Genomic DNA, 18,455 nt, shown 5'->3' on the forward strand with positions numbered 1-18,455 from the left:
TAGGGACACAGAGAATGGGGGAGTGGGGGGATATATAATGAAGACCCTTAGAGACTGCTAGGGAATTTAGTCTTTACTCCAGGACAATGGTCTTTAAAATATCTTAAACCCCAGAGAGTCTCGTGCCTACCACTGATACACATTTTTTTTGTTTTTTTTTTTTTAAAGATTTTATTTATTTATTTGACAGAGATAACAAGTAGGCAGAGCAGCAGGCGGTGGGGGGGGGAAGCAGGCTCCCTGTTGAGCAGAGAACCCGATGTGGGGCTCGATCCCAGGATCCTGGGATCATGACCTGAGCCGAAAACAGAGGCTTAACCCACTAAGCCACCCAGGAGCCCTAATACACGTTTTTTTCTCTAGAACCAAGCGCGGGAAGGATACGTACAGGAAGCAGCTTTGGTACTATACCAAGAGGAGATGACAGCGACACGCACCATGATAGTGGCAGAATGGATGGCAGGATGTAAACAGAGTAGACAAACAGTCAAGGGGCTGAATTGATAGGAACGAGTGAAAGACAAGAATCACTCAACTTGTTTTAGGTGTATGGTGGATCCATTCCCTTAAACAGGGACCATCAGCAAAGGCTTCCTGAAGGGATGTTCCTGAGCTTGAGGTACTTCTAAAACAGCCCAGCAGAGATGTAAATGGGCAACTTACTACAAGGATCTCAGAACTTAGAAAACAACCTAGGTTAGAGATACTGGTAAGATAGTCCTTTGTGTTTGTAATGATTCCTAAAGTTTAACCTGCTTAAGAGTCACCGCAGGGGCTGATTGCAAATCGTGATCACCAATCCCAGAAAGCCTGATTCAGCAGACCTGGTAAATAATTCAAGAAAAAGCATTGTTAACCAATCCTCTCAAGTGATTTTAAAGATAAATGGTCTAGACAACATCTTGAGAACACTGCTTCAGAAATAAAAAACAAGCGGATTGTGAAGAATTTTAACACTTATTGGTTAAAGAGAAGAAGAGGAAGAAGAATGAACAAAGCAAGCCAGTAAGCAGCAAGAGAGATACAAGAAACCTGGAATGTAGGACACCAGAGAAGTCAAAGGGACAGAATGATTCAAGAAGTCATTAACTGTGTCTGACTATACTGAGGACCACTAAGAGGAAGGATAAGAGTCCAATGAATTTACAGACATGGAATGAGAGAGCAGTGAGTAATGAAGACAATACCTATGAGATGTTTGGGTCTGTAAAGGACATGCAAATAAGAGGCAGCAGGCTTTTGGGGATGGTATGGGGCTAAGAAGGGATTTATTTGTTGTTTGACTTTGTTTGGGGATGCAAAACACTTAACCAGAAAAAAAAGTGAGGCTCAAGATGTATGAGACAGAGAACACTTTAATTCCTTTTAATCCTACTAGTTATTATACAAATATAGGTTCAAATCTTTTCTCAGATAAATAGAAGCCACAGCCTATCAAAAATGCTATGAGATCCCAAAGTTATTTTCTAGTTAAGAAAGGACAAAATGTTGATTGGTCTTTGGAAAAAAGCAAAAATACTGAGTGGTATTATATATCCGGACTCTAAGGAAAAGGTGAGGCTCCTCATCAAAGGTAAAGATGAAAATGGAGGCAGCAGGCACGAGTGCCACCTGCTGGTAAAATATAAATTCTCAGTATTCTGACTGAACTAGAAACCAGTCTTACTATAAATTTCAACTAACTGGATAAGAAGTTATCTTTCCAATGATCATTTCTTCACACTGATACAAAATATCAGATCTTCCCACCCCACAAAGAAAGTCTTTGGTCAACTGGTCTTCCTCTCTTTATTTCAGAACATTCAACAGTAGGAGGCACATAAATCCAAGACCTTTTACATTTTCCCTGGGTAATTTTGAACTGAAATACACCTCTTCCTAATTTCTATCCACTGATACCATCCTTCCTTCTGCTGTAATACAGTAAATCCCCATACTGAAGCCCTTCCTCATCTGAAGGCAGGCATGTCTCCACTTACCTAGCCATCAGATTAAACAAACCCAGTACAGTTTTTTTCAAATGCTGTTCTTTAAATCTCCTACCATCCTGGTCATGGGATGTAGCTTAATCTGTCAATAGTCCATAAAGTATCTCAGAACTTTTATTTCCAACAGTGGTACTATTACTTACCTTTATCTGGGCCTCCCTACACTATTGGCTAAATTTGTGGTCAACTGAAGTCCTGTCCAGCGAGATCTTCCCAATCCAGTACTCATGTAATTTGATTATTTGGATCTAATGCAGCCCTGACATTCATCCTTGTTAAATTTCACCTCGTAACAATTTTGACAGCAATCTGTCAAGATCATTCTGAACCTTGATTCTTAGTGCCACCTAAATTTCACAGGCCACTCACTAAATCTTCATCCAGATCAATCATAAAAAATGGGATAAGAAAGAGCCCTGAAATGCAATTAATACTAAGCCACCAAAGAATATTCTTTTGGGTAGGGATGTTTATCTAGCTGCAAATCTATTTACTATTTACCAATTTACTACTCGGTAATCTATTTCAGCCATTAGGATAATGGAAAATTTAGATAAATGCCTGAATGAAATCAAAGTATCATGTAATAGGCATTCCATGAATATACTGTCCTCATATTCCTTTCAAAAAAGGTAATTTATAAGCTTAATGTGGTCATTTTCAAGTGAACTCATAAAATGTTCATAAACCACACTGCATACTTTCTTAAGTCCTCTTCCTTTTAAAAAGATCCACTTTAAGAATCAACCTATTTAATGATTTCACGATCAACTATTTAAGACTAAACACTTAAAATGGAGGACTTGTAGCCAACCATACATATATTTCACTCATCCTAATGGGCTGAAGATCACCTTTTCCAGAATAAAATTGTCCTCCTGAGTGAAATAAATTGTGTCTATTCTGCGTAGGCATCCATGCTTAATTGAACATACTTTATTTAAAAATGAATCCAAAGTTACTTAAAAACTATGAATAGCAACACAGATTGTTCAAACAGTATCTGGGTTATAATTCCACTGGGTTTTGAGATTTAAACAATCATTATGCAACGAACTATATGTCACATTTGCTGGGCTTCAGCTTTTCCTTTAATGTATTTTTAACTAGGCTTTTCCAATCTAAAGACCATGCTCTCTGAGTGCTCATGAAATTGGAAGGAAAATAAGAAGCGCCGTTCTTTAGTACAGTATAGCAATCCAGACGTGTACTCTGAAGCCTAACTTCCTGGATTCTAATCCCAGCTCTATCATTTATGAACTGTGTAACCTGGAACAGGTTACTTAACCTCTCTGTCCCTCAGTCTCATCTGTAAATGTGAATAATTACAGTACCCACCTTACAGAGTTATGGAAGAATGAAATGAGTTACTATGTGTAAAGCATTAACAGTGCCTACCACAAAGTGAGCATTAAATGGGTTCGATGTTTGCTGTAATTCTCATTCTTGGTCACCTGTTAACATCAGTCACCTTTTCTCATGGGTCCTTTCCCTACACTTGCTCTGAAAAACAATTATGTAAAACAACAGTTAGTTAGGAGCTGGGCGAAACCAGAAAGGCCTAGACTGGAGTACTGACCTCACCACTTACGAGCATTGCTACCCTGGAAAATCACCCAAGTTCTCCCAGCTCAACTTCCCTCATCCATGCAATGGGGATTAAAAACAGCATCCATCTTCATGGAGCTGTTGTGAGAACTAAATAAAAATTATTAAAAAAAAAAACAAAAAACTTTACATAGTACTTGGCATGTAGTAGATCTTCAGTGTATCTTGGTCAAAATCCCTTTTTGGTAGCCCTCAGCATTTTGGTAGGCACAGCCCAGGGACTATTTTCCTTTCTTATAGGTTCATGATGCCTTTGACATGTATCTTTGATTATCTGCCTCTCTCCATCTTTCATAGCTGATCTGTGCTTTGTAGACAGATACTTCTCTCAACATTCCTCCCCATTTCCTTTGTCTTTGAATTTTTGTGGTTATTATGTCAAAATTTAAGAATTTCCTGTTCTTTGTGAACCCATTTGTTTTTTGAAGCCTATAACCATGAGATTGTGCCCATATTTTTCTTCTGAAACATGTGCTTTCTAAAATATAAGATTCAAGCTGAGCTTATTTCTCAACATTATTACAATCTTTTAAATAAAGTGGTTATTTTTTTTCCCCTCAAGAGTCTATCCATTCTATTTCCCCAATCACTGGTAAAAAGTAAACCCAGAATAATGGTTCCTACCACTGTTTCCTTTACCTTCTAGAAGACTTAATAGCTAATCAAAAATTGCAGCAGATCTCTTTCAGCAGAATGAAACTTCCAGTGTATATCTAAAAAACACATCCCCATTATGGTGTGTTTCTCCGTAAATTTTATAATCTGTACTAGAAACAATCATCTATATCCCTGTCATGCACGATTCTTTTGCATTTCTCCACCAGAACATCACCTTCTTTTCCTTTCTTCTTTTACAGCTCTCTGCCACATCCTTCCCCAGCACAGTGGTTTCTGTATCACACATATACACACACCCCTCATAAGTCCCTCCAAGTGTTCCCTATTAGAGGTCTCTTCCAAAAAGCACACCTTTCAATGGCCAGAGTTCTTTCATAAATACCATCCCATCATTTCTTGGTAACAGACATCCCCTTGTTAAAATACTGCATTCTATATATACTGCAATGATATACAAATTTATTTATATACAAGGTATTATTGCCAAATAGTATTGTTCCTGAGCGCTTTCTTTCTGCTATGTCTTCCTCCTAAGTTATCTGATTTCATAATTTCATTGGGGCTTATTCCTCTACTTTACTGATAAATCTAATAAGCCTACAACCAAACTAATAAAAGTTACTCTGCCAGAAGCCTGCTACTGTGGCATTAAAGAGCACAGATCAGGAAACCAAATCCTTTGCTCACACCCTCCAGCTCTTAACTGCACTATCTATCCTTGTCTTCCAAAGTTACTAACATTGAATGAAGATAAGGAAATATCTAAGCTGTGCCTGCTCTTCAGAACATCAAAACTCCTAGATTTCTTCTAAGTATTTCCATTAATGTACACAAACATTCTTTTGACTGGATTGCAAACTTTAAGAAAGCAAGGACCATGTTTATTTTACACACTACAAGCCTGCCTCTGAACGTCTCATAGCTAAGAACGGTTTTTAAATTTTTTAAGCGCTGTTTAAAAAAAAAAAAAAAAAGAAAGAAAACAAAGAAGAATATGTGACAGAGACCATATGGCCCCTTCACAAAGCCTAAATTTTCCCATCTGGTCCTTTTAGAAAATGTTTGTTGACCCTTCAATTTTTGTTAAAAGTGAAGGTAGGGAAGGGAGAGGTGAGGGAGCTCAAAAATGGAAAAGGACAAACAGAGATTTGCAATAAATATAACTGAAGACACTACCAACAGTACAAATCACATAATAAGAGTTGTACAGGTCTTTAAATTGTTCCTCGCCTTCCATTTTCATGGATTCCAAGAGAAACTGAGGATCTTTCATTGCATATTTTAGAGATCTTGGGAGGGGGGTGGTTAACCAATCTGTTGTTGAATCACAGGTGCTCCCAGAACTAAATTTAAACGTTGGTAGTGCACCTCTTCTCCAACCAGCCTAGTTAACAGAAATGTTAGTCATCAGCAAAGTGGCAGCCACTTTAGTAAGGTGTCAGTTCACGGGTCTACACCCTCACAGACATATCTTTCCTTCCACAGAGACTAAGTAGCTGATTGCATCGATACTCCGCAACAGTTTCCACATCTGTTCCCATGTGACCTGTTACTTCAAAATGTCATCATTTAGAATGTTGCAAAAGCCCTGAGATAAAGTTCTGAATGCTGAAAAATGTTCAACCAAAACATGAAAGTTCCATTCTCAAGTAACATAAAGGAGCAGTATTAGACCGATTCACAGCAGTGTCTCTCAGAAGCACGTACAAAAGTGTACCTGGAAATGCTGCTCCATCACTTGGATTTTTCCCTGGTCTGGACACTTTTTCAGAGCTCGATCTGCATAGTGGAAGAGGATTTCTACCATCTGTAAGGAAAATAGCCTTGTATAGAAAATCAAAACATATCTCTAATATTTTTCAATATTAATATGTGTGGATCTTCCTAAATAGTACAGAATCAAGCTATATTAAAAATATAATTTAAAATTTTAGCGTCTTTATTTCCCATTATTTTTAACCCCAGACTACTAATTTCTTTCAGGCTTGGGAAACTACTAATTTGCTAATCTCCAGGTTCTGGACCTCAGTGGTAGCTCTGCTGCTCAGGAACTGAAAAACTGAAGTCCAGCTCTTCAGAAATGCTCTGCTGCAGGTCTCTCCCTCAAGAACACGGATAGAACACAAATCCCTAAAGTATTCTAGCAAATACTGAGAAAACAATTCATGCATCTGAAGAGTGACCAATTTCTCTTCATGTGTTCTATATGCTTACACTAATTTGGAATATTATCTTTACCAATGCATTTGTACAATTTTTAAAAAAGAGGAATGACTATGTAATAAACAGATTCAACCAAGTCAAGATGGGGGAAATAAAGCCAGCATTAAATATTAACATTAACAATTTAATGCTAATTAATAATCATAAAACATTAGCCCTCTCTGCTACCTCAGGCAATACAAACACACATGTAGTATTTCTATTTCTCATAATCACCCGTTTATGAAAACTAACACAAGTTGACTTTCTATGGGCTATAATTAGGCTCAGAAATAATCCACATCCTTGGCTTTCTCCCTACTCTTTTCTGCTGTCTTTTGGCTATTTTACAATTTTATCATCTTCATGAGAGTAAGCAAGAAAAAAAAGGAAAGGTGATAAGAAGAAAGTTTAAAACCATTCAGGATGATACCAGGGAATTATAAACTGACTTGTTTTTTATATATTCTCTCCTTGACTGTAGCCATCTACCTAATTATGCCCCCAAATTATTAACTGATACCAAAAGCGAATCTGTACTGTACCCTAGTGAAGGCCCTATTAAAATACTCACCCGATCGGCAACAACAGCCTTGCGCTTACTGGCATCTCCTGATAATCCTGCAGAGAAGCAAAATCCAGCATAAAAACAAAGTCCACATCTTCGGGACTGAAACTGTTACGGTCTTTTATTCACAACCTGTGCTCACAACAGACATAACTGTAACAAGCCTAAGTATGACTAATCTGCCATAATAAGAGCATCTCCCATCTACTGGACACATATCAATGTACTTCCTTTTTATTTCAACAGTGAATTTTCCCTACAAAATAATTTAAAAAGCAACATTAAAACTCTATATCCTGTATTTGTCATTAACCTTTCTCATTGGAAGTCTGTTAGGTTTGGAAACCCCTTGTTCATAAAATATTTGAACACTACACTAAAAAGTATTCTGTGAGTGATTATTATTATTATTATTCATTCTCTCTACTCTAAATAATGTATACTATACTGGTATTCTGTTAACTTACCCACTACAGCTTTCGCTTTTCCTTCATGGAAAGACCATGCAAGAGCCAAGGCTTCTGTAAGACAATCTTGTTTGAGGAGATGATCCACTCTCTAAAATGAATAAATGAGAAAAGATAGACCCCTCTGTTTAATCAACTACTAGTTGGAATTCCTATTCTACCTAATACCTTTTCAGAAGTTGTTGCTTAACAGCTAAAATTATTCCAATGACCATTTGACTATCTTCTTTTTTTTTTTTTTAAAGATTTTATATTTTATTTGAGAGACAGAGAGAGAGAGAGAGAGAGAGAGAGAGAGCACGTCCCCCACAAGCAGGGTGGGGAGGGGGAGAGAGGGAATTCCAAGTGGACTCCACACTGAGCACAGAGCTCATCGCAGGGCTCTATCCAGGACACTGAGATCATGACCTCAGCCAAAACCAAGAGTCAGACAGCCAACCAAATGATCCACCCATGCACCCCTGTGACTACTGTATTCCTAAGAAAAATAATTTCTTAAAGCACTGTATAGTACAGTTGACTGTACAGACTAAAACAGGCAGCCACAAGGCCTAAAGATGAAAAGAGGAAAAAGCTGGAATGTCACTGTTAACAAAAATGGCTAGTTGTTTATCACAGCATTCATTCACTCCCTCCTCTTTAGTAACAAATCCCATGTGTACCTGAGACAGCAATATACCGGCTTAAAGACATTTCTAAGACCCCCTTGTAGCCACTCGGGGTCATGTCCCTAAGCACTGGCCAATGACAGGTAAGTGGAAGTGTTGTCTGGCCTTTCTGAGATATGACCTTAAAAGGCAGGGGCCAGCCCTCTCTTCCCTGTCCTCCTGCCTGGAATGTGGACTTAACAGCTAGAGCTCCATCAGCCATACTCGAACATAAAATGAACTAGAGATAAGAATTCACACACAAGGTTGGGGGAACAGGATAGTTTACTAAAGACCATAGAGTTGCCACACTAGCCACAGACTCCCTACCTCCAGATTGTTTTTACATAAGAGAGAAATCTTGGGGGCACCTGGGTGGCTCAGTTAAAGCCTCTGCCTTCGGCTCGGGTCATGATCTTGGGGTCCTGGGATGGAGCCCTGCGTTGGGCTCTCTGCTCAGTGGGGAACCTGCTTCCTCCTCTCTCTGCCTTTCTCTCTGCCTACTTGTGATCTCTGTCAAATAAATAAATAAAATATTTAAAAAGAGAGAAATCTTGTTGAAACCACTGTTATTTTAAATTTTCTGATAAACAGCTAAATGTAATTCTCATTTAAAGCCAGTTTTGTCAAATCAAGTACCTAACAGTTACAGTGATTCTGATGTACACTTCTGAAATTAAAAAGCACAAATCCAAGTAATCTTTTTCAGCAAGGTCAAAACAAATGTTAAGATACTATCAATTCACAGCCCTAACATGTAAAATTACTTCGAACTCACCTCTCTCCAGCTTCTCAGCATCATTACATAAACAGACTGGAAAATAAAGAAACCATAATTAAATGATCATCTTTAACAGCCTTGTTTGGGAGACATATTTGTCCCAGTCCCACATCTCATTTTCCATCTAAGGAAAAATACTGCATACAATGAGAGGTATCTACTAAAGGGTTTTTAAGGGCCCACATTAAAGAGTAAATAAAATATTTAACGGTCACTAAGTCTATCATCCAAGGAGTTAATTCCACAGGGAAGGAACAAAGAATGCCCAAATCCCTGTACTAACTTGATAACATTTTGAACTGTAACAATGAAGAAATATTTCTCTAAGTTAAAAAGAAAAAAAAAGCAAGGAACAAACTGATATACAAAAAATCTCCTATTCCAATGATTCTATTCTAAGTCAAACACCTCAATGCATTTTAATATACCCTAAGCTGATGATTTAAGCTAAATGGCATCTTAATTATATGACAAATATACATGATAAGGTACCTTCCTGGTCATGAAAACATTAATGTGAAAATTAGGAAAGTATATCCTTGAATCAAGAAAATAAGCATCCTATGATAACCTAAATGAAAGTAAAAACATGTCTAAAAGTAGAGAAAATAAGCTAAAAATCACAACTATATAACCCCTGAAAAGGGAGCCTGCCTGGCTCAGTCAGTTGGAACATGAGACTCTTGATCTTGGGATTGTGAGTTCAAGGCCTGCATTGGCTGTAGAGCTTACTTGTAAGAAAAAAAAATCCCCTTAAAAAAAAAATTACATCATATATATATATATATATATATCCCCTAAAAGTTTTAGATTACTGCTATCAATATTCACTTTACAATGCCCAGCTCTCTTTACCAGAAACCTCCTTAGCCCCAACTATCCTGACACAAACAAATGCCAAGTTACAGAGCAGAGGAGCTTACTTTTGTCCCCAAATAAAAGATCTGACCACCGTAGCTACTGATGGATTGATAACAAGCCTTCTCACCAACCAAAGCCTATAAAAAAAAAAAAAAAAGGTAAAAATCACATGCATTAGAAGTCTCATTAAGTTTTAAAGAATGTCAAGTACACAGACTAAAATTTTAGGTCAACATAGTTTTATTCCATAAATTAGTGGGGAAAAGATGTCAGTCAAGTGCCAGTCTGTCAGAGGAAGTAGCAGAAAAGACAAAGTGCAAAAAGTTAATTCCCTGCTTACATATGGTCATTTTACTTTTCAGAAAAGAGAGACATGGGAGGAATATGCCAACTTTCAAAATCTAAAGGGAAACTGTTGCAATCTTCCCATTATTGGAAGACAGACATTGACTGAATAGCATGGCCATTTGAAAACAGTACCTCTAAGCTCTTTGAAATCAACATCAACCTAAAACACAAGGAAAAACAGGAAGACAAAGCAGCGTAACATACGGGAGTCAGACTAGCCCAGCTAAAGAGAAAACCTATCGTGTGATAAATTTGGATTGTGAATTTTGACTCTGCTACTGAAGGTATGACCCTACTCCACACAACTTTCAAACTTCTGACATTCAGTTATCCCATCTTTGAAAAACCCTGCAGTTTCTGTGGAATTTAACTACGTTAATATTTGTATATGTCCCCAAGTATATAAATGGTCAATAACTGATAACCACAATAACTGGTAACTTTTCACTATGAAATTTAAAAATGTATACAAAGGTGGGGAGAATATACGAGGAACACTCTGCAGCCATTAACCAGCCTCATCAATTACAATATCATCTCCAATCTTGCCCCACCTGTACTCCCACGGACTACCCTATACACAGAATAATTCTGAGATGATTCTCAGATTTTGAGTATTTATAAAAATTCAGTATATGCATAATAAATCAGTCATAACCACAACTGCATTAGTCTACTTTTCAAAATTAACAATATGAAATAAAAATAAAATAAGTAAAAATCCTCAATATGAAATATGCAGTGTTTGGACTGTAAATGGTCTCAAAATATCAAATATTGTTGAGGTTTTTGTTATTTTGTTTTTGCTTTTTCTACATTTCGTGTGTCTAAATCAAGATCCGACCAAGGGCCACATTATCGGAGCTGGCTGATAGGTCTCTTAACGCTCTTTTAAGTTTATCCATCTCACTCCTTTATTTTCCTTGAAATTTACTGCTGAGAAACTGGATACTTTTTTCATAGTTTCTTACTATCTAGATTTTGCTAACTGCATCCACATGGAATCTTTTAACATGTTCCTCCACCTTCCATATTTTCTCTAGAAGAAGCCTGATCAGAATCAGGGTCCTTTGCTTTGATTTTGGTTCAATTTTTTGGCAATATTACTTTAAGTACGATGTTAGCTATAAGATTTTTATAGATGCCCTTGTTTATATGACTGAAAAAATTCCTTTTTATTCCTAATTTGCTGAGTTTTCTCAGGGATGGATATTGAACTCTACCAAATGCTTTTTGTTTGTCTTGAGATGATAATTAGGGCTCTTCGTTAATAATCAACTAATATGGTAAATTATACAGATTCTGAATGCTAAACCCACCTGGCATGCCTTGGAAAAACAGCATGTGACCATAATCTATTACTTTTTATACATGCTGTTTTCTATTTGCTAATATTTTAAGTATTTTTGTTTCTATGCTTATGAGAACATTAGTCTGTAGTGTTCTTTATTGTAGTATCTTTGTCTGATTTTATTATCAGAGTTAATCTAGTCTTATAAAAAGTTATGTGGGGGCACCTGGGTGGCTCAGTGGGTTAAAGCCTCTGCCTTCAGCTCAGGTCATGATCCCAGGGTCCTGGGATAGAGCCCCTCATCAGGCTCTCTGCTCAGTAGGGAGCCAGTTTCCCCCTCTCTCTCTCGCCCGCCTCTCTGCCTCCTTGTGATCTCTGTCAAATAAATAAAAAAATCTTTAAAAAAACAAAAAAAGTTAATGTGGTCCCTTTTTGAAAAAATTTTTGTCTATAACCATTATTTTTTTTTCCCCCTTATATAACAGACCTCATTAGTAAAGCTATCTGGGCCTGGAGCTTTCCTATAGAAAAATCAATCTATTTCTGTAACTGCTGCACAGTCACTTAGATTCTCTATTATTTGTTGAGTCAGCTTTGGTAATTCGTGTATTCCAAGGAATTTTTCCATTTCATCTAAAGTTGTTGAATTTATTGGCATAAAGTTATGCACATCTTTTAATATCTATAGACTCCCCAGTGAGGACACCTCTCCCATTCCTGATACCGGTAATTGTGTCTTCTCTTTTTCTTGATTAATATCATTAGAGGTTTACCAATTTTATTTCTCTTTCAAAGAACCGGCTTTTGATTTCTTTGATTTTCTGTCTGTCCATTTTCTATTTAATTGATTTTTATTCACCTTTTTATTTTTCCTTCAATCTACTTTAATTTTGCTCTTTTTCTATTTCCTTAATTAAGACAGAAGGGCACTGATTTGAGATCTTCTTCTTTTCTAATTAAGTATTTAATGCTGTGAGTTACCCTTAAAAAACTGATTTAATTGTAGACTACATATTTTGGTAAGTTGTATTTTCATTCAGTTTAGAATATATTCCAATTTCCTCTGAGACGTCTTCTTTGACTCATTGGTTATTTATAAAACAGTTGTTTAATTTCTAAATATTTGGGTTTTTTCCAGATTTACCCTGATGATTCCTTGAACAATTTATGGACGTTTGTTTTACAGCCTAGCATATCACCTATATTGGTGCACATACCACATGCTCTTGAACAAAGTTTGTAATCTGCTTTCCTTCAGAGGAATATTCTATAAATGTCACTTAGGTCAGTTGGTCAGTAGTGTTTAAGTCTTCTATGCCCTTAGATTTTCTGTCTACTAATTCTAATAACGACAGACGGGTTTTGTTGGGTTTTGTGTAATTGTGGCTTTGCTGGTTTCTTTCAGTTCTGTCAGTGTTTGCTTCATGTATACTGGAGGTCTGACACGGAGTACTTAAAACTTTAAAGTTCTTATGTCTTCTTGTAACCCCTTTTTATCAATCTGAAATTTGTTTATATCTCTGACAATATTTCCTACTCTGAAATCTAGCGATTATGATTCAAGTTAGCATGGTATGTCTTTTTCCATCATCTTACTTTTACTATGTCTTTATACTTAATGTGTTTTGTAGACAGCATAGAATTGGTTCTTGCTTTTCTTTATCCAGTCTGACAATCTCTGCCTTTTATTTTTATATTTTATCTTATTTTTATTAACATATAATGTAGTATTTGCCCCAGGGGTACAGGTCTGTGAATCGTCAGGCTTACACACTTCCCAGCACTCACCATAGCACATACCCTCCCCAATGTCCATAACAACCTCTGCCTTTTAATTGAAATATTTGGACTATTTATACTTCCTGTAATTAGTGATATGGTTGGGTTTGGATTTATTATCTTATTAACTGTTTTTTCTACTTGCCTATTCCCTTTTTTATGCTTCACTGAATTTGATATTTTTTAACATCTCGTTTTGTCACTACTATTAACTTATTTAGTTACACCACTTCTTTTTCAGTGACTGTTCTAGTATTCACAATATGTAACTTGAACTTATCTCCCTGTACATTTAAATATTACACAATTTGATGTATAATGTAAATCCGTACAATGATATACTTCTACGCCCCATTCCCTGCTGCTATATATTACTTTCGTCTTTCACACTACTACTTCTACATTATCATAAACATTACAACATATTATTTTTGTTTTAAATAGTCAATAGCTCTTGTTACATAACAGTACTGAGGTATAATTTATATACCACAAAATTCACTCATTAAATGTAAAATTTAGCAATTTTTAATAAATTTACAGTTGCCCAATCATCACCAAAATCCAATTTGAGAACATTCCCATCACTCCACAGAGATTCCTTGTTCTCATTTCTAGTCAACCTTCATTCCTACTCCCAGTCTCAAGTAACCATTAATCTATATCTATCTCCATAAACTTGGCTTTCTTGGACATCTCACAGAATCAAACAATCTTTCTCTATGGCTTCTTCCACTTAACATAGTATTTTTGAAAAGGTTCATCCATGTTGTAGCATGTGTCAGTAGTTCATCCTCTTCACTGCAGAAAAGTAGTCTATTACATGGCTAGGTCACTTTTTGTTTACCCATTAACCAAGTGGTGGACGTCTGGAAGGTTTCCATTTCCAGCTATTATGAATAACATTGCTATGAACATTTGTGAACAAGTGTTTGCGTGGGCGTATGTTTTCACTTCTCTTGGGTATATACCTAGGAGCAGAACTGCTCAAATGAATATGTTCAACATTCAGAGGAACCTCTAAAATGTTTTCCACAGCAACTGCGCCATTTCCCACCAGCGGTATGTCACAGTCCCAGTTTTTCCACATCTTCACTAACACCTGAGACTGTCTGCCTTTTGAGTTACACAGTCAGTCTGCTTGGTGAGAAGTGCTCACTCACTGCGGTTTAGAGTTGCATTTCCCTGATGATGAACGACGTTTGAACATCTTGGCTATGCTTGTTGGCCATGTGTCTATCTTTGGAGATTACTCCAAAGCTCCAAAGTAATGAGAGTTGTTTCTGATGAGAGATCCGCTCTCATACTTACTGCTGCTCCTCGGCATTTAATGTGACTTTTCTCTGTGGCTGCTTTAATATTTTTCTCTGTGTCACTCATTTTGATCAATCTATATATGGTTTTCTTTATTTTACCTGTGCTTGGGTTCACCGAGCTTCTTGAAAATTTGTGTTTATAGTTTGGATAAGTTTTGGGCCACTATTTCTTCCTTTTTTTTTTTCTCCCTCCTTTTCTTCAGCGACTCCAAATGCCCATATATTAGGCTACCCAATGCTGTCTCACAGGTCATAAATATTTTTTTAAATTATTTTTTCTGTGTTTTATTTTGGGTAGATTCTATTGCTCTATCTTCAAGTTCACTAATGTTTTTTCCTCATCTACGCTGACATTAATCCCATCCAGGGCATTTTTCATCTCAAGCACTAATAATTTTTATCTCTAGAAGTTAGATTTGCATCTTCTTTAGTATCTTCCATGTCCCTACTTAACTTTTTGGACCTATGGACTATGGTTGTAATAACTGTTATGTCCTTATCTGCTAATTCTGTTTCCGGTTTAAGTCAGTTTTGATTGATTTTTGTTCTCACTATAAATTGTGCTTTTCTTCTTCTTTACATGCCTCATAATCTGACTGAATGGCAGACACTATGAATTTTACCTTGTTGGGTTCTGGAAATTTCTGTATCATTAATATTCCTGTGCTTTGTTTTGTGGGATAGTTAAGTTACTTGGAAACAGTCTGATTCTTTCCGGTCTTATTTTTAAGAATTGTAGTGGGGACCAGAACAGTGTTTACTGTGGTCTTAATTACTCCCCACTACAGAGGCAAGATGGTCCTGAGTATTCTACCCAGTGTCCTATAGACCATTAAGTTTTCCTTCTGGCTGGTATAAACAAGCCAATGTGAGCACTGGTTATAGTTCCTTCTCAATCTATCAAATAATTCTTTCCCTGGCCTCGGGTAGGATCAGCATTTGCTGATCAGTAGTCTGCAGAATAACCAAGGGGAACCATAGGTATAGTGCTTGCTCTCTTCTCCAGTATCCGGTCCTGCAAACTCAACCCACCATAGTCTTCCCACAGTCTCAGCTCATGAAGTCCTTTAGGCTCCAACTGGGTTCCACTCCCCTGAGCTATAGCCTGGAAACTCTCTCTAGGGCTCTGTCACTTGTTTCCCATTTTGTCAGGGACCGCTGTCCTTCATTGCCTGATGTCCAGTATTCTGAAAAGTTTTTTTTTTTCCTTTTATACAGGAGAGTAAATCCAGTGCCCATTATTCCATGTTGGCCAAAACTGCAAGTTCAAAGTCTAACACCATTTCTAATAACCATTCAGACACAAGAAAATATCTAAGTATGGGAGAATAATTAGTCTTCAGTGAATTCTACTGCATTACCATTTCTTATTATAGATTGTCTTGGTTTCTAAATTCTGTGGCTGGAAGACCCTTTCATATTTAAACTCTGAAGTTCTAATATCTCAGGGAGATTTGAATAATGGCTGCATATCACACCATAGGTGCTCATTAAATATGAACACCATTACTATTTTTTTTTCAAGAAATTACCCAGGAAAGCCTCTAGATGTCCCTCTTACAAATTAATGGTTTATGAAATCACAATTTGAAGAAATTTAGCTGCAAACTATTTGTGTAAATTGCTAAAGGCCATTATCGTGGTTGCTTAAGATATAGTAAAATAAATACTAAGGTAATACTCATGTGTCTTCCTTCTCTCCAGATTCCTACATTTCATCTATCCCCTATTCTTAAAGAATCTTCTTTCTTTCTTTCTCTCAAAGCCATCTTGATCTTTTAATGCCCTTAGCCACCATAACTGCTTGGGCCTTTACCAATCACCCAAGTCAGTCTACCTATCTCTGCCATTCATCCCTTAAATCTATCAGGCTTACTGCCACCATATTAAACGTTCTAAAATATTCTGCTTGTACAATTTCTTTCCCATAAATTTTCAACTGCATTTCATTATTTTAGTATAAAAGTTAAAATTCTTTGGTATTAAATCAGTCACATTTCTGAAGAAAAGATAACAGGAATTACTGTTTTAGTTCACATTCCTGAATACTTATAAACACATCCATATCCACCTCAATCTAGACAGCAAGATAACTAACTTCTCAGAGTTCCGATTTCTAAAACAAACAACAATAAAATACCAAGATTATCAAAGGAATTCTAAGATAATGGATTACCCTTACCAGTGCCTGGCTAACATTTCCTCCAGTGGCCAGGGATTTGAAATGGCTGCTGTTATAGACCAGCTGAACTTCTGAGATCTCCACTGTTTCCAGTTCTTCTTGAGTCTGTCGATCAATCACATGCAACTTCTCCACACTGTCCAAGAGCACAACTGTGCGTGAGTTTATCCACTGCAAATCAAGCACACCACAAAAAAAAAGGTGAGGCCCATCCTACACCATCATTCAGGACAAAAAGAAAGCCTGGCCACTCAGTTAAATTATATGGAGGATTTTATCCATTTAGTAACTTGATGACAACAAAATCAGAGCAAGAACTACTTGATGACAGTAGTGGCTAGACAGTACCGGATAACAGTGCATAACACAGTAATGAGTTCTGACAGTGTTAAAATGACCCATAGCATTTAAAAAGGTAACTAGGAAGGGAGCCTGGGTGGTTCACCTGGTTAAACGCCTGACTCTCAGCATCAGGAGACCAAGCCCTGTGAGCTCCCCTGAGCTTTAATAGATATATTAGAGTATAATATTAGCTTTAGTAAAATTCTTTAAATCGTACACTGGCACAAATGAATTAAACAGAATGACAAACTATGCATTTCTCATGTTTTTGACATTAATTAAAGTGCAAATAAACCTCATAAACCTATGTGGTCAAGTAATTGTTAGCATTTACATAATACATATTTTAAAACAGAAGCATTCTAAAATATGTATTTTTTTTTAAAACCTCCCTACCAATTATGGGAGAGCTCCTTGCTTTTCTCTCTCTCCATATTCCAAATTTTCTTTAATAAGTACTATTATAATTTTAGAGGTAATGACATAATAATATTAAAAATCTTCTGAAGGATGCCATTTTGATAAATTTCTTGGGTTTTATAGGTCTTTTTTTTTTTTTTTTAAGATTTTTTTTATTTGCGAGTCAGAGAGTGTGTGCATGTGAGTAGGAGGAGGGATGGTGGGAGAGAGTCTTCAAGCAGACTCCCAGTGAGTGTGGAGCCTGACACAGGGCTCAATCTCATGACCCATGAGATCATGACCTGAGCTGAAACCAAGAGGTGGATACCCAACCAACCGAGTCACCCAGGCACCTGTACGATTTCTTTCAAAAAAACTTAAAAAAAAAAAAAATTCAATCCCTCTTCAGGAAATAAGTGAAATTTTAAAATCTGCCCAATTTAGGGGGTGCCTGGGAGGCTCAGTCATTAAGCGGCTGCCTTCGGCTTGGGTCATGATCCCAGGGTCCTGGGCTCAAGCCCCGCATCGGGCTCTCCGCTCAGTGGGAAGCCTGCTTCTCCCTCTCACTCTGCTTGTGTTCCCTCTCTCTTTGTGTCTCTGTCAAATAAATAAAAAATAAAATAAAATAAAATCTTTAAAATCTGCTCAATTAGAATTTTAAATTAGCCAGAACAAAGTGCTTCTCCTGTACCTTCTCTCGCCGGCATTCAAGTTGTTTTATTTATGACCTACTCCATGTCATCAAGGATTATTTGCATAATACTATATCAAAAACAACCAGGTTAAAATGGATCACTTTTAACATAAGTGAAAATATACTCATCACTATAAAGGAAGGGTTTTTGTTCTGTTTTTCCCGCCAAAATTTCTCTCTCAGAAAACAGGGAGTTTGATGCTCAAATCATTTACAAAGGGCTCTTATAAGGTGCTCTTTTGATTATTTTAAAAAACAAAGTATCATTTAGGAGACACATTATTGGCCTTATACAACCTTAGTCAGTACTAGTTTGTAGATGCTACCAAAGGCCACCTAGTTTAAAAAAGAGAATGACCAACGT

The 18,455-nt window shown here is 36.8% G+C and overlaps 1 protein-coding gene across 5 annotated transcripts in view; it reads right to left on the minus strand.

The window, feature by feature from the left end:
* Positions 1-18,455, minus strand: part of LOC111147960 (VPS8, CORVET complex subunit) — a 245,202-nt gene that overhangs the window by 189,600 nt on the left and 37,147 nt on the right. For all 5 annotated transcript variants that reach the window (XM_022504289.1, XM_022504266.1, XM_022504272.1 and 2 more), the window contains 6 exons: positions 16,657-16,827; positions 9,803-9,877; positions 8,877-8,912; positions 7,452-7,542; positions 6,991-7,037; positions 5,932-6,021 (listed from right to left, as the gene is read on the minus strand). In XM_022504289.1, coding sequence (XP_022359997.1) covers positions 5,932-6,021; positions 6,991-7,037; positions 7,452-7,542; positions 8,877-8,912; positions 9,803-9,877; positions 16,657-16,827 — 510 coding nt within the window. The remainder of the gene's footprint in view (positions 1-5,931; positions 6,022-6,990; positions 7,038-7,451; positions 7,543-8,876; positions 8,913-9,802; positions 9,878-16,656; positions 16,828-18,455) is intronic.

Source organism: Enhydra lutris, unplaced genomic scaffold (genome assembly GCF_002288905.1).
Source record: "Enhydra lutris kenyoni isolate GAN:26980312 unplaced genomic scaffold, ASM228890v2 scaffoldscaffold2, whole genome shotgun sequence".
In the NCBI taxonomy this organism is placed as follows: Eukaryota; Metazoa; Chordata; class Mammalia; order Carnivora; family Mustelidae; genus Enhydra; species Enhydra lutris.